Source organism: Temnothorax nylanderi, unplaced genomic scaffold, assembly GCF_030848795.1.
Source record: "Temnothorax nylanderi isolate EJ_2023f unplaced genomic scaffold, tnyl_v1.0 TNYL_tig0006_pilon, whole genome shotgun sequence".
Classification (NCBI taxonomy): domain Eukaryota; kingdom Metazoa; phylum Arthropoda; class Insecta; order Hymenoptera; family Formicidae; genus Temnothorax; species Temnothorax nylanderi.
In genome coordinates, this window is record NW_027249068.1 from 1,850,813 (window position 1) to 1,864,850 (window position 14,038).

The 14,038-nt window shown below is 37.9% G+C and overlaps 2 protein-coding genes across 12 annotated transcripts in view; one reads left to right on the forward strand and one right to left on the reverse strand.

The window, feature by feature from the left end:
- The first annotated feature begins 5,510 nt into the window (after positions 1–5,510).
- On the forward strand, positions 5,511–8,069 carry Serrs (Seryl-tRNA synthetase). The gene is made up of 6 exons (XM_071716416.1): positions 5,511–5,671; positions 5,774–6,304; positions 6,392–6,676; positions 6,756–6,977; positions 7,302–7,558; positions 7,642–8,069. The coding sequence occupies exons 2-6, from the start codon at positions 5,843–5,845 to the stop codon at positions 7,895–7,897; spliced, it is 1,482 nt and encodes a 493-aa protein (XP_071572517.1). The 5' UTR covers positions 5,511–5,671; positions 5,774–5,842; the 3' UTR covers positions 7,898–8,069.
- Positions 8,070–8,223: 154 nt separating this feature from the next.
- Cic (Putative transcription factor capicua) overlaps positions 8,224–14,038 on the reverse strand; it is a 51,720-nt gene continuing 45,905 nt past the window's right edge. For all 11 annotated transcript variants that reach the window (XM_071716395.1, XM_071716401.1, XM_071716399.1 and 8 more), the window contains one exon: positions 8,224–14,023. In XM_071716395.1, coding sequence (XP_071572496.1) covers positions 13,956–14,023 — 68 coding nt within the window. In that variant the 3' untranslated portion in view covers positions 8,224–13,955. The remainder of the gene's footprint in view (positions 14,024–14,038) is intronic.

Below are 14,038 nucleotides of genomic sequence, written 5' to 3' on the forward strand. Positions count from 1 at the left end.
CCGGGAGGCGAGAGAGCGCCGCTCTTCCGAGTTCCGCGTCGGCATAGGTGCGCGTCCGCAAGTCTCCCCCCTCCCCGGCCGCTCTTCCGCCGGCCGGGCCGGCGCGGCGCCGCGCCGCGCCGCGCTCCCCCCTCCCGCCGGGCGGCGTCGGGCGCGCGTGCGGTCGACGCATCAATTAAGTACGTTTGAATCGGAGCCGACGCGCGCGACGGCGCGGCGCGGCGTCGCCGCGGCCAGGACCTCCGAAAAATTCGGCTGCTCCGGGACCCTTTCCCTCTCAATTCCGGTTTCTGAAAAGGAGATTCTTGAATGAGTAACAGAGCCGAGAGAAACGTCTTTGTTAGCCAAATCGATGAATCATCGGTCATTTCAATCTAACCCAATCAGCGAGCTTTAATTTGACTCAATTAGGAGTAAGCGCAACTTTTTTCACTATTTTCAAAAATGTATAAGCGTCTTTTATAATTGCGCGCGGTAATTTTGTCGGATTAAACGGCGCGTATACGAAATGAACATGGAGATTACGCCCGGATGATTATGACGTGATAAATAATACACACCGCAACCCGCAACCGCAATCGATATAATCAGCGTCGCTTCGAATTTCGCACCCTCGTGCGAAATCGTGACGCACCGCTTTCGAGATGAAATCGATTTATTATTGTTTATGCAGCCGCCAAATATACGTACGATCGTTTGCTTTTATTTTATATTTTACTCTTTTTACTTTAGTCGTTATATGACATTATTTACAATTGTAAGATGTTTGAAAGCACGATTTTGATTCAAAGAAATATCTTTGCGCAAAATAGAAAAATAAACATATTCTTTCTTTAATCTTCAATCGGATTGAATAACTTGAAAATTTATAGTTTCTCTCCCTCCTATTTTTTTTCTCTCTAAACAAAGTTTAGGAGATATATTGATAGCACCGTGAAATGGTTCGGAAAACAAGATCATTCACCCAGTAGGTACCCGCACAAAACGAGGTTCATCGATGCGAGGAAGTTTTATATTTCTAACAGAAATATTGTATCTGTCGATGACCTATAGCGGGAGCATTATATTTGGCTGCAGTCTCTCCAAACAGTCCTCAACGGTGAATATACATACAATTGCAATATATAAAATAATAATGCGATATGCTATTTCTCACAACTCCATTTACTAACGTACCAATCAGCATCGAAAATGCAAATATCGGTAATATAGCATGCGATCATATGTATGTAAATATATGCAATATATCTTGTATTGATAATATCAGTGATTTTGTATTTGTAATTCGTCGTTGAGCACACGAGAATAAAACACGAATAATGCAACTATATTTACCACACCCAAGTAACATCTGAATACAAATGAAAACTGCATTCTTCCACATAGATTTTCGGGAGGGATTCTTGTAAGTGCTTCCAGTTGTGTTATATACATACAAAAATTATCTTATTATAGCATCTCGATCGAAGGCTGGATTGAATGGCTCAGGTACGCGTTTAGACGCAACAATGTTGGGCGTAGAAACGCCGAGAATGAATGAATGGACGGATCGGTGAATGAACGTACCGGACGCACACGCGCACGGGGGGATGAGGGGGCAGGACAGGGGGGCTTCGGATTCCATTCCCATTCCGATCCCAGTCCCATTCTCGTTCCCTCAACCCTTCCGATGTGCCTTGTGGCGTGAACGAACAACGAGATTGGAATCCATAAAGAGTATATCCTCCCGCAACCCATTGAACGTCGCCAAATCCCCCATTTCCTTCATAATCCCTGTCGTGTGTCGGTAACGATAATCGAAAAAACAAATAATACTATTTTTTTTTTTAATCAGATCCTCCCCTCGGGAGCTTGACGCATGATTTAGAGATGCTGCCTTCTGGCTTACGGAAGATCGTATTAAGATTAACATCGACGCGGACACGAAACCTGTCGCTGGTCCGAGATAGCTCTGCACACAGTCGAATGTTTTATCTCCTTTCGAAAGGTGGAAAGTAACGAGTTCATCGGGAATGGTTGTCTCGGGACGAGGATTCTCTCGTCGTTCCTAGATTAACATCTTCGCCGAAAAGGACTTTCGAGTATTTCTCGGAAAAAAGATTTTAGGAAGCGTGGATCGTTAGTATTCAACGAGGAATTACGTATCGTGGCTACCCAAATTTAAATTCAAACGCGATATTCATCAGAGATGGGCTCCTTATATTCGCGATAAAGGAAAAGACGCGTACAAAATAATTCGTCACGGGGATGTTAATGATTTGTAAGCGTGCTGGCGATCGTGATTTTCGTCGTGTTGCGGCTTGGCAACAAGCTGCGCCCTCAGCAGTTTCTCCATGGTGGTCTCGGCACTCGCGACAATGGGATTTTTCCTGCCCCCACGATGGCGAGACCCGGCGAGACTACAAAGTGCTTTATGCGGAGCGCTGAATTCGTAAGAAAAGGCAGGAGAAGGCTGAAAACTCACATAACGGTCGCGCGCGGTAACAAGTTACAGGCTTGCTACAGAGGGCAAATGGTGGCCGGTCCTTTTTCTCGCTCGGAGCTGACTGCCAAAGAGCGACAATGTAGATGAATATTGAACGCACGATCCCCTCAGAATTTTCATTCTTCGTGGTTGGCCAATACAAAACTGTCGCAGCATTTTGAGTCTCGTATTTTCACGTTCGAACCTGCGTGAAGCTTAGCAAAATTTTGTGACTCCGGTCAAGACAGACGTTCTCTTGTCTACATTGATGCTAGAACTGCCCCTTGTTGTGACTGCCACGTTACCTGTCGCTGCTAATCGAATAAACGTATCAAACCGTGTAATCCGTGAAAATCACGCAACTTTTCGGCACTTTTCTATGTATGAAAATAAGTTACATTGTAATAAGAAGGCTCTTCCCAGCGAGAAATGACCCATCGAATCGACGTCTAATTGACGTCTTTCGACGCTGGGTTATTTATTTCTTCATGGCTTTATTCACACGATGTATAATACCTAGTGTTTTAACAATTTGTGTTATTTATGAACTCATATATTTTCATATACTTCATAGTTTTTAATTGGTTAAGACACAAGGTCGCGTTATTAAAAATATATAAGAGGTATCTGCTGCAGGATCATTTAATTACGTTGCAGATTTCACGGATTACAACGAAAGACCATCGGCTTAATTATCCGACTAGCTTTTGCGACAGTCGCTAATTGCATTGCCTTTGTCTTGTTGCATCGCCATCATTACCGTCGAGTCACTGTGTCGTCATCATTATCTAAATTAAGTAGGCGACATTGTTCTTAATGCTGTGAATAATAACAACCACTGAAACGGCATTAATAAGCAATTGTATGTACGAATAGCCTCTAAATTAGACTTTAAATACGCGGCATTATTAAGTTTTTTTTTATAAGTGACATGTGTAAAGAAAACAAAAATAATGGTAAACTCTGGTTTTCTGGACTTCTAATGAAGTCAGAATTCGTATTTATGTTAAACAAATGCACACGCCTCTAAAAAACGAACTGTCATCTTATCAAAACTGTTTTCACTTATATTGAAAAGAACTTTTGTAAAAATTATTTTAACTTAAATTGAAAAAACCTATTGTATACAAATCTGTTTTATATTATACTAGACATCACAGACGTGCGCTTCGCGGACGCTATTTAGAGAGCTTTAATATTATACTGTTATATATTAATCCGTTGATACACACAACTGTCAAAATATACGATGACAGCTGCTCGCAAAGTAAGCGCAGCAAGAGATCGCGGAAAAGAAACAACAATACTTGGATAGATTCGAGTATCGACTAAACATGCATGCCATTTTTAGAAATGATGAATGGATGAATGGAGCCTTTTATTTTGTCTTAGAAAGACATATAATTATAGCATTGAAGAATAGATATTTAATGTTATACTATTTTTATCCGCCGCGGTTAAAAATGCTCTACGGGAGTAACGACGCTGGCGCTTCTAATTTATCAACGTGTCATATCGCGGACTCGCTTAATTACGAAAGCTGGAACGATGTATAAACAGTCGATCGATCGGCCCTAGAAAGGCCACGAACCGCCGTTTTGGGATCGCACGGCATCTGTTGCGCCCGCTCCAACGGGCCTTATCTAAATTGTTTTGGCGCCCTCCGGGCCCCATTAAGACCGCAAGATTGAAATAATCAGATCGGACGAGTTTGTGCCCAATTATACGCGTGCCGCAACCAACCGTGGGCCTCGGGGTCTCACGAGGGTTAAAAGTGGACGTGGGCGGGCTGGAGTCTAATTCAGAGGCCCACGGCTCCCACCTGGCCAATGTATTCTCATTATATTCCCGAGCCGAGCCCATGCGCCCGGGCGCATATTTGTGTACCCTATAAAAGAAACATTATCCGGATGAGGTTGCGCTTGGAATTTTTGCTCGGAACATATAAAGAGGAGCAGGGAATTGAGTTCTTTTTTATCGTAATTTTGTATACTTTTGTGTGGATCTCGCTCTGTAAAAATGGTGTATTAGACTTGAAGCTCTTCTCTTTTTTTGCAAAAGATAATTTGTTAATTAGCAATAGATATAAACATATTACAATTATTAGTGTTTCTATTCTATTTATCGTTTTTTTCTATTGATCTTAATAGTTCATTAATTATTCTAATTTAGTTTTACGTTGTTGCACAAAAATTTGGAAATGGTTTATTTGGTTTGCTATTTCGGATAAGCGTATAATTTTTAACTTACTTCGAATGAACGATAACAGCTCCCTAGACTGTTTTACACAATTATTTCCCTAAAACAATTTTTTTATTATTTATCATGAATAAATAGTAATCTATTATCATAAATATTATATTAAAATAAAATATATATAATCGCAGTCTACTCCAAAATATATACAAAAATTATTGAAATATGTTTTATTACACATTTCACTTTTCACAAATAACTTTCAAAATAAAAGCTGACATATCTTTCTAAAAATTAGTACTTGCAATTAAATTTTTAATCAATATTTGATTTTGGAGAATTACGACTTTCGTAACACTACCACCGCACTGCGTTAGCGTAACCCAGTGCAATATTTGAGAGTTAATATATTAATATCTAGCATAAGACAATTATTCTTAATGTATATAAAATTGTAATTGTGCGAGCAATCACTCTGACATGCAACAAAAAATAAAGAAACGTTTATTATAAGAAATTAATTAAATAAAGATTATAAACTATTTTTTATCAATACATTTCATGACAGTACATTTCATGAAGAAATATTAAACTGTCACACAACTTGGAGAAGGAAATTATGTCCAGAAATACGTACACTTAAATAATAAGAATAGCTTTTGAGAAAAGAAAATAATAATACAGTTATTGTACAGGTATGCATAAAGATAATCGTATTACATTCTTTCCCGTGTCTTTTATCTCTTAACTTATTTTAAAAACGCGCTGTTCCCTACTTCCGATTTGTCACAAAATGGAGGACTAATCTCGTATATCCGTTCTCGAGGATCTCCATTTGGCATGGAAGTTATTCCAGTCTACATTCGTATCATGTCTATGGTTTTACCTCCTCATAATAACCTCATAACCTCTAATTGTTTCGTCAGACGAGGTTGTGATAACTTGTGACAGCCGCTACTGCCTACTGGTTGACAGTACTTGACACTTTGACAGTTGCTGTCACTCGAATAGGTAAAAGCACATAAATATATCAAAGTTAAGTAAATATCCTAGAGAGAGAATGTGTATGTGATATCGTTGTCGGGGATACTAAATTTATCTGTCTTTTCGCAGCTGGTTGAGGTGCCACGTGTATGCGGCACAGTATACGTCCTCCGCGAGGCCGAGCGTAAACTAGGAACTATGGTGCTCGACTTGGATTTCTTCCGTAAGGACAAGGGTCTCGATCCGGAAAAGATCCGGGAGAACCAGAAGAGGCGTTTCAAGGATGTGCAGCTAGTGGATACCGTGATCGAGAAGGACAAGCACTGGCGGCAATTGCGTCATAGCGCCGACAATTTCAACAAGCTGAAGAACCTGTGCAGCAAGGAGATCGGCGAGAAGATGAAGAAGAAGGAGCCGCTCGGCGACGTCGACATCGTGCCTCAAGCCATCGCCGACGACCTGGACAACTTGAGCTCCGAGAGCCTAAAAGCTTTGACGGTGACGCAGATCAAACGAATACGTACCCTCATCGACGATGCCATACAAAAGAACGATGAGAATCTGAAGACTACCGAGTCAGAGAGGAATAACGCACTCCGGGAGGTGGGGAATCATTTGCACGAATCTGTGCCCGTCAGCAACGATGAAGAAGAGAACAAGGTACGTTCAATTGATGCCTCTTGCAGGATTTAAGCGAGATACTATTGTTTTTAATGTCTGATATTTACCTAATATTCATTGCCTTAGGTGGAGAGAACGGTGGGAGACTGCACCGAGAGAAAAAAGTACTCTCACGTAGACCTGATCCACATGATCGACGGAATGGACGGAGAACGTGGAACAAGTGTCTCCGGTGGACGTGGCTATTTCCTCACTGGACCAGCGGTGTTTCTTCAACAAGCCCTAATACAATTAGCATTGAGGAAATTACTTAAAAAAAGCTACAAGCCTCTGTACACTCCATTTACTATGCGGAAAGACGCGATGCAAGAAGTGGCGCAACTTTCTCAATTCGATGAGGAATTGTACAAGGTACATAAAGAAGTAACATCTCAAGAAAGTTAACACAAAATATTAATTTAATTACAATTACCATATTTTATTGTATCAGGTGATTGGTAAAGGTAGCGAACGTAACGAGGACAAAGAAATGGAAGAGAAATATCTCATTGCTACTTCCGAGCAACCAATAGCAGCTTTCCATAGGGGCGAATGGATAGCTGAAAACGCATTACCGATAAAATATGCTGGAATCTCTACTTGCTTTAGACAAGAAGTTGGCTCTCATGGACGAGACACTAGGGGTATCTTTAGGGTGCATCAGTTTGAAAAGGTATGTGGAGTTAAATGAGAATTATTGATCAATGTTGGCTTCACAATCCTTGGCTTGTTCTAAAGATTCGGTCTTCCTCTTTGAACATTCGCAGCGATTTCGTGTGATATAATTGCCAGCCACATGCACAACCCTTAACTAGGAAGATCAAGATTTCGGTCAGAGCTTCTTACCCTTAGCTTGTACAGCTTACAAATTTTAAAAATTTGAATGAGAATGAGTCGTTCCAACGAGCCACCCAACATCTCAAATAAAAGTTAATCACTTATTAAATAAAACAGTAAATTTAATGTATGTGTTTAATATATGTTGTCTTATTTGTAGGTAGAGCAATTCTGTCTTACCTCGCCGCACGATAACAAATCCTGGGAGATGATGGAAGAAATGATTTCCAACGCGGAGGAATTTTATCAGGCCTTAGACATTCCTTATCGTATAGTTAATATTGTATCCGGTGCACTGAATCATGCAGCTTCCAAGAAGTTGGACTTGGAAGCCTGGTTCCCTGGATCGGGTGCATTCCGCGAGCTCGTATCGTGTAGCAATTGCTTGGATTATCAAGCGAGAAGATTGCTAGTCAGGTCAGTGGATTAGATTGAATGTAAATATTGCTGATTTTGTAAGACTTACCGTAAAAGTCTTGTGAAATTCGTTTAATCTGCAGATACGGTCAAACGAAGAAAATGAACACCACGACGGACTACGTTCACATGCTGAACGCGACGATGTGCGCCGTGACGCGCGTAATTTGCGCAATTTTGGAAGTACATCAAACGGAAACTGGCATCAAGGTGCCAAAAGTTCTGTCGGATTACATGCCTTCCGAATACGAAAGCGAGATTCCGTTTGTGAAAGCTGCGCCGATCGACGAGATCGAAACGAAGAAACAGAAAAAGCAAAAGGAAAACATATCGAAGTAGCAAGTGATTACGTGAACATGGCAATGAAGCAAGTGAACTATAGATTTTATTTATTGCATTTTTAAATTGCATTTTTTTAAATATTCCATCTATCTAATCGGATCGCGCGGAGCTATGTGTTGTAATAGATATTTAAGAAAATATATATACACGAGTGATTTCGGCTTCTCAATACCGACAACATATTTCACAACAATATACCTTTCTCCTTGTCTCGTAAGTTAAGAAGTTGAAAATTTCTTGGCTCACGAGAAAAGATTTCCTCTGGCCGGTTTTACATGTACAGAGACAAAAATCATTTTGGAAACGTGACACATCCCCAAATATCGAGATTTATTACCTTTATTACTCAAGAAGGCATGTATCCGTTCGACGTTCGTGTCAAGCTTAGAACAATCGGCGATTGTCAACACAGATTACAACATTTTATTTGATAACACTTGTTCAATATTTTTATAATCAGACATCGGTATATAATATATATGATTTTGTAATATACATTTGATGAAGAATATTTTTCGTATATAATATTCCATATTTATCTGCTTCCTGAAAACTCGTAATATCTCTGTAATGTGCTAAGAATCCTTCCTTTTCCTTTCTTTTTATTTTTACAGTTATCAGTGTCGTTAATACTAATATACACACAAGAGGCCATTAAAATGTCTCCCCCAGAACAATGCACTTCAGTGTATATACGTCGTGAAAAGAAGAAAAAAAGAAACCCTTTTTTTTTACGGCGCTTCGCCAACAAGCTACGGTCTCTCCGCGACGATTATATTTTACCGGAAGTAAAGCGCATGCCGATCTCCATTCGTAAAACTGATTATTGCGTATGCTAACGTCGGTGTAATAATACTTTGGCCAGGCATAAGATAATCCACCATACTGCTCTTTCCACCTTATAATAAAATATAGATTTTACATTGTTACGAGAGTAAATTTTCATATAATACACTTCATCATACATGAGTAAATCATCAATCGTTCGCAGCAACGTGCCTCGCCGAAATAACGTTAGAATTCTAATTCCACTTTATTATTATTACTAATAATTATTATCCGCGATCATGTAGCACTACGATTTATTACTGAGCAGAGTAACTTAACTTCGATGAAATTGCAGGATGCGAGATATGGAAATGTTCGGTGGAGAAGACCGACGCGCGACGGTGTGACATTGTACGATCGACTGGAGCGATCGCCGTGGGACGCGCCGAGGTCGGGTGTATCTTTCAATAGAAAACGACGGCGTCGAGCCGTGTCAAACATTTCCAAGCTTTCATCGAAGATCACAAACCTAGCAAACTCGCGTGAACCGAAGGGGAAAAAACGAGCGCGCACACTTAATTTTACGTCAAAGTATGTACAATTACAGACGGAAACAGTCGTTTGGGTTTTGCGTGATCGGGGAAGGGGGGGGGGATTCCGGTAACGTAAAATGCCACAAGAATGCCGTGCGAATAATTCCTTTCTCATCTCACGTTCTTGCTCTCATCCCTCAGTCGCTCCTTAGAAAAAGTAAACGCATTTCGAAACGGCCGTGTGTGTGTGTGTGTGTGTATGCGTATTTGTGTACCCGGCAATTTGGTCCAACAACTGGTACTCGTTTTAACGGCGTCAGTGTTAAAATCTGCCAATCTCCATCGGCTCATTCATCCGCAAAACGCGCTCGGCTCGCATTCAGTTCGTAACACGTTGAAACGACGACTCGTGAGTCCCGAGATATTGATTACAGGCACAATGGTAAAATCGGCAAACGAACATCGTTACGGTAGTACGCAAGTGTAAAAAGAGATGATTTCTCTCTCTCTCTCTCTCTCTGTCTCTCTCTCCGGAAGAATTTCCCTCCGTACCTGATATACCCTCTACACCTCGTGCCGATTAGATACGACTAAGAAAAATATACACGCGTATATATCGCTTCCTTCTTCTTTCTCTTTTAACGGAGTAATTCCACGGAGTTCGCGCGCAAGGACGCTGATACAATTTACACTCGAGAACACGCTCCGAAGATATTGCTTGGCGACACTGAAATGGATCATCAGGGGTGCGTATTAGTCGATCACGTCTCAGGGTACAAAGCGGACTTGTCTGTCTCGTTGGATTGGTGCAGATTTTAATGCCTCAGCCAGATATATATAATCGTCTCTCCTACATATAATATATGCCATGATGTCATACACATATGCGACTGCATATTTATATATTTATATTTATAATTGTATTTATTCATATTATCCCCCACGCATGTATATGCACGACGCACGTACATCGTACAACGTATCAATGTTCAACGTGAAGTGTTTTTTACTGCATGGATACATATAGAGTCATTGTCCACGACTTCTATATATGGTATTTACTTTTGTATGCTTCGTATATTTTCATAACATTAATCTTGACTGATAATATATATAATTACATAACAGTTTTAAAAATATTTCAAAATTAAACAAGAAATAATAGAATAATTGGATATTATGGTAAATCGCGTAGCGGCTAAGCACAGTAAAAATATATTTAACGCAAATAATAAAAAAAAATAATAATAATGATAAGAGTGGTGTGAAGAAGCGCTCGAATTAGTGCATATCCGTTTATACATTGAGGAAGAAGAGATACAAAGAGGAAGGAAACACACACAGGAAGAAAGTCTAGTGGTGAAGAAATAGTCAGTAGAGTAGCCGCCACTTTTACTTTACTTCTGTTTTCCTAGATCACAGTCACATTCATGGCTGCTAAATCACGAACGTATTTCATCACCATACGAAATAAGGGGGGGGGAAGAAGATACGTATATATACATACATAGATACATACATATATGTATATATGTATAATCTATATGTATACATACATATAATATGTGTATAGATATGTATATATGTATATATATATATAATAAAATACATATATACTTAATTATATGTATATATTTATATATACACATATATATCAAAGAAGTTTTCAAGAATCTTATAAATACTGGAAAGTAGTTCGCTAGTTTACGCAAGTACAAAATATATATAGTATTTATTTTTTTGTATTAATTCTTTGAGAGATGGGCTAGAATGTGAGAGATATTCAAACCCTGTTAAGATCCTGTCTCATCTAGATCTAAAAATGTATCTCTGGAACATGTTTTTAAAAAGACTTAATGAAAAGTGCGCGTAGAGATTTAAAAAAAGAGGCGCTTAATAAACAATTTCTTAATAGACGACTTTTTTCCCGTTATTGCTGAACACTGTAAAGACACAAATATATTTGACAAATTCATTAGATTCTGTGTAGAATAGATCTTGTGGGCATGCAGCATAAATATATAGTAAGACTTGAGCATTCGTATCTAAAATATTTTATAATAAAATATCTTTTTAAAAAAATTCTACGAATCTCATCGTACGAGAGGTATTTTATTAGAATTTAGCCGAATTAAATAAAAACGAGCTTGCATACTTCACGACACGCGACACAAACGTACGTATGCAACTCTAGAATATTCTCACAATTTTACACGATTACCCTTCGAATTTTGATTGCTTGCATGAAACGCAACCATAAAAATCGTTTTAAAACGTATTAAAATGGCTTGCAATATAAGTCTGAAACTGAGTTCTCATCGACAGAGAGTAGAGACATTAATTAAGTAATAATCAGCGATACGAAGGCATTACAGGATCAATCCAGGCTTTAAGTTTCCCTCTTCCTACGTTATTATTTGCCCCTAGTGCGCTTAACATTCGATAAAAGATAATAAATCAAGAGACAATAGGATGATGATATAATTATATTATATACAAACAATAGTATCCTAACGCTTTAGGAAAGGATTAACTTTGGAGAAGGGTGGGAGGACCGTCCCGAGCACAAAAGTCCACTACAGATGAAGGCCCATAATCTGCAATTATCCTAAACTTAATCCTGCCTCTGCACTTTTCTTCATAATTATAATTCTACATATTACAATACCATATACTCTACCATCTCCATTAAATATATATATATATGCATTTATATATATATATTTCAATTAGTATATTGTTTTTTCTATTTACAAAATATGTAGAATAGACACTGTCTCATATCCTAACTACGATATACGTGCCGTGGCGCGAGACTTCAACCTGTCGAGGTGCGCTTTTTTTATAAACATATCACTAATTACATAATCTATTTTACAGCCAAATTCAACAATCTTTGCTAAAATTCGATGCGATAATTCTGAGAGCTTTAACAACGTAAAAAGGGGAAGAACGTTGGATCAGTAAAAGAGGATGTTAAAACAGATGCGATACATTGCATCTTTTCTCTTGTATAATAAAGAATAAACTTATTAAAATACACGATATATAACAACACTGATCCTATTCAACATATTGTACAAATTCATTGTATACAACATATACGTTTAGGCTTTGATAAAAGGGTACGCGATTTTACTTTTAATACGTTGCTACTGTTAATGATATACGGTAATAGCCGACAATTAAAAATCGATATCGGTATTTGAATACCAACAACGATTGGATTTTGTTCTTGCCTCTTCATCTATGTAGTACATATTAAGTACTTGATACATGCAATAAAGATAATAATAAAATGTGTATTTGTCACGGCCAAAAAAAAAAGAAAAAAATTACGACCTGCATAAAAACGCTTAAATCTAAGGCCAGAAAAAGAAAAAAAATATATAAAATAAACAAAAAAAAGATTAAATGAAAAAAGGTAGACCGTTTTTAAAATACGTATAAAATATAGATTAATGCATTGAATCTTAGCAAAGCTCTAAAAACAGTAGAATAAGTACTTTCAATAATGTCAGAGAAACATATTACATATTATCTATATATCAGGAATTATCTAACAATTATTCTTCCACTAGTATGGGAATTATAGCGCATGCATATTCCCTTCACTTTGTCGCCGCACAATGGCACGATTTTTACCTCTGGTATCGTAATCTATAAATCAAGAATACGGTGCTCTTACAACTCTTTAGATAAAGAATTGCAGACATTTCAACTCTTCAGATATTCTTTACCTCAAGATTATTCCGTATTATTTACATGCGAAATAAACATTTCTGATGAGTGTATTACATACATTTTTGTGCAGTTTATCGCAGTTTTCATTCTATAGTTTTTTTTTCGACCTATATATGATATATATATATAAAGTATAACTAAAGTATATATTTATATATATATATATAAACTCTGATTTCATTTCATAATGTTCTGTTAATTCTATGTTTTATAATGTTTCCAATTACGATTTTCTCTCTCTCCCTTTTCTGTTTGTCTCTCTTTTTCTCTATGAATTTCATTTTCATATTTTCAACAATATTTAACAATGGCTTAGGCCTTTCATGAATCACGCAGGACGTGTTGATGTACAAATATCAATTACACAATTAAGAATGCACAGCAAAATGCGAATTTTAAAATGTAATAAAATAATATCATATTTTTTGTCATAATAATTTTCCTTTTCGATATTTTTAGATCTATAGTGCAGTGTAATATTGTCTTTTTTGTTTCAAAGAAGAAAGTTCATCTCATGGTACGTTTCAACGTACAACTATGCTTACATTGTCCGTCATGTGTTACTATGTAGTATAGTACAATTTGATTCATATATATCAGATTTATATGTGAAAACATAAACTGTCGCTAAGTATTGCGACTTAACTATTGAATATTCGCAATTTTCCTCCTTTCTTTATTGTTCAACGACGATCGATCATAAAGATCAGAACACACACTCCAAGAGAGCAGCTGATATCTCCAAAACAGTTAATAGCTCAATATTATATACAAAATCGGTCATTATTGACATTTATATATCGACACGTCTCAGTATTCCCGCTAAAGTCATCCGCACCAGACTTTATCGTAATTTAAAATTGCACTAAAGCCTTTCGCAGTACTTTACAAATTCCAAAGAGAGTGTGCACTAACGACTTTTCTAGTAAACACCTCGCTCTTCAAAGGATAATGATGTATTCGTGTTGCGGAGTAAGGGGATGCATAGTATCACAGTTGGCACGTGGGTGCTAGCTACCACTACTGCTTACAGGCAGTGAATGTGGAGCTCCCATCGATGTTGGAGGAGCAGTTAAACCTAAAGAAAATTTAG

What these genes read in the sequence shown, in the direction of transcription:
- Serrs (XM_071716416.1), top strand. Translation starts at nt 5,843, where the DNA reads ATGGTGCTCGACTTGGATTTCTTCCGTAAGGACAAGGGTCTCGATCCG. An exon ending in GGGTGCATCAGTTTGAAAAG is followed by an intron (nt 6,978 to 7,301) that starts GTATGTGGAGTT and finishes TCTTATTTGTAG; the next exon opens with GTAGAGCAATTCTGTCTTAC. An exon ending in GCGAGAAGATTGCTAGTCAG is followed by an intron (nt 7,559 to 7,641) that starts GTCAGTGGATTA and finishes TTTAATCTGCAG; the next exon opens with ATACGGTCAAACGAAGAAAA.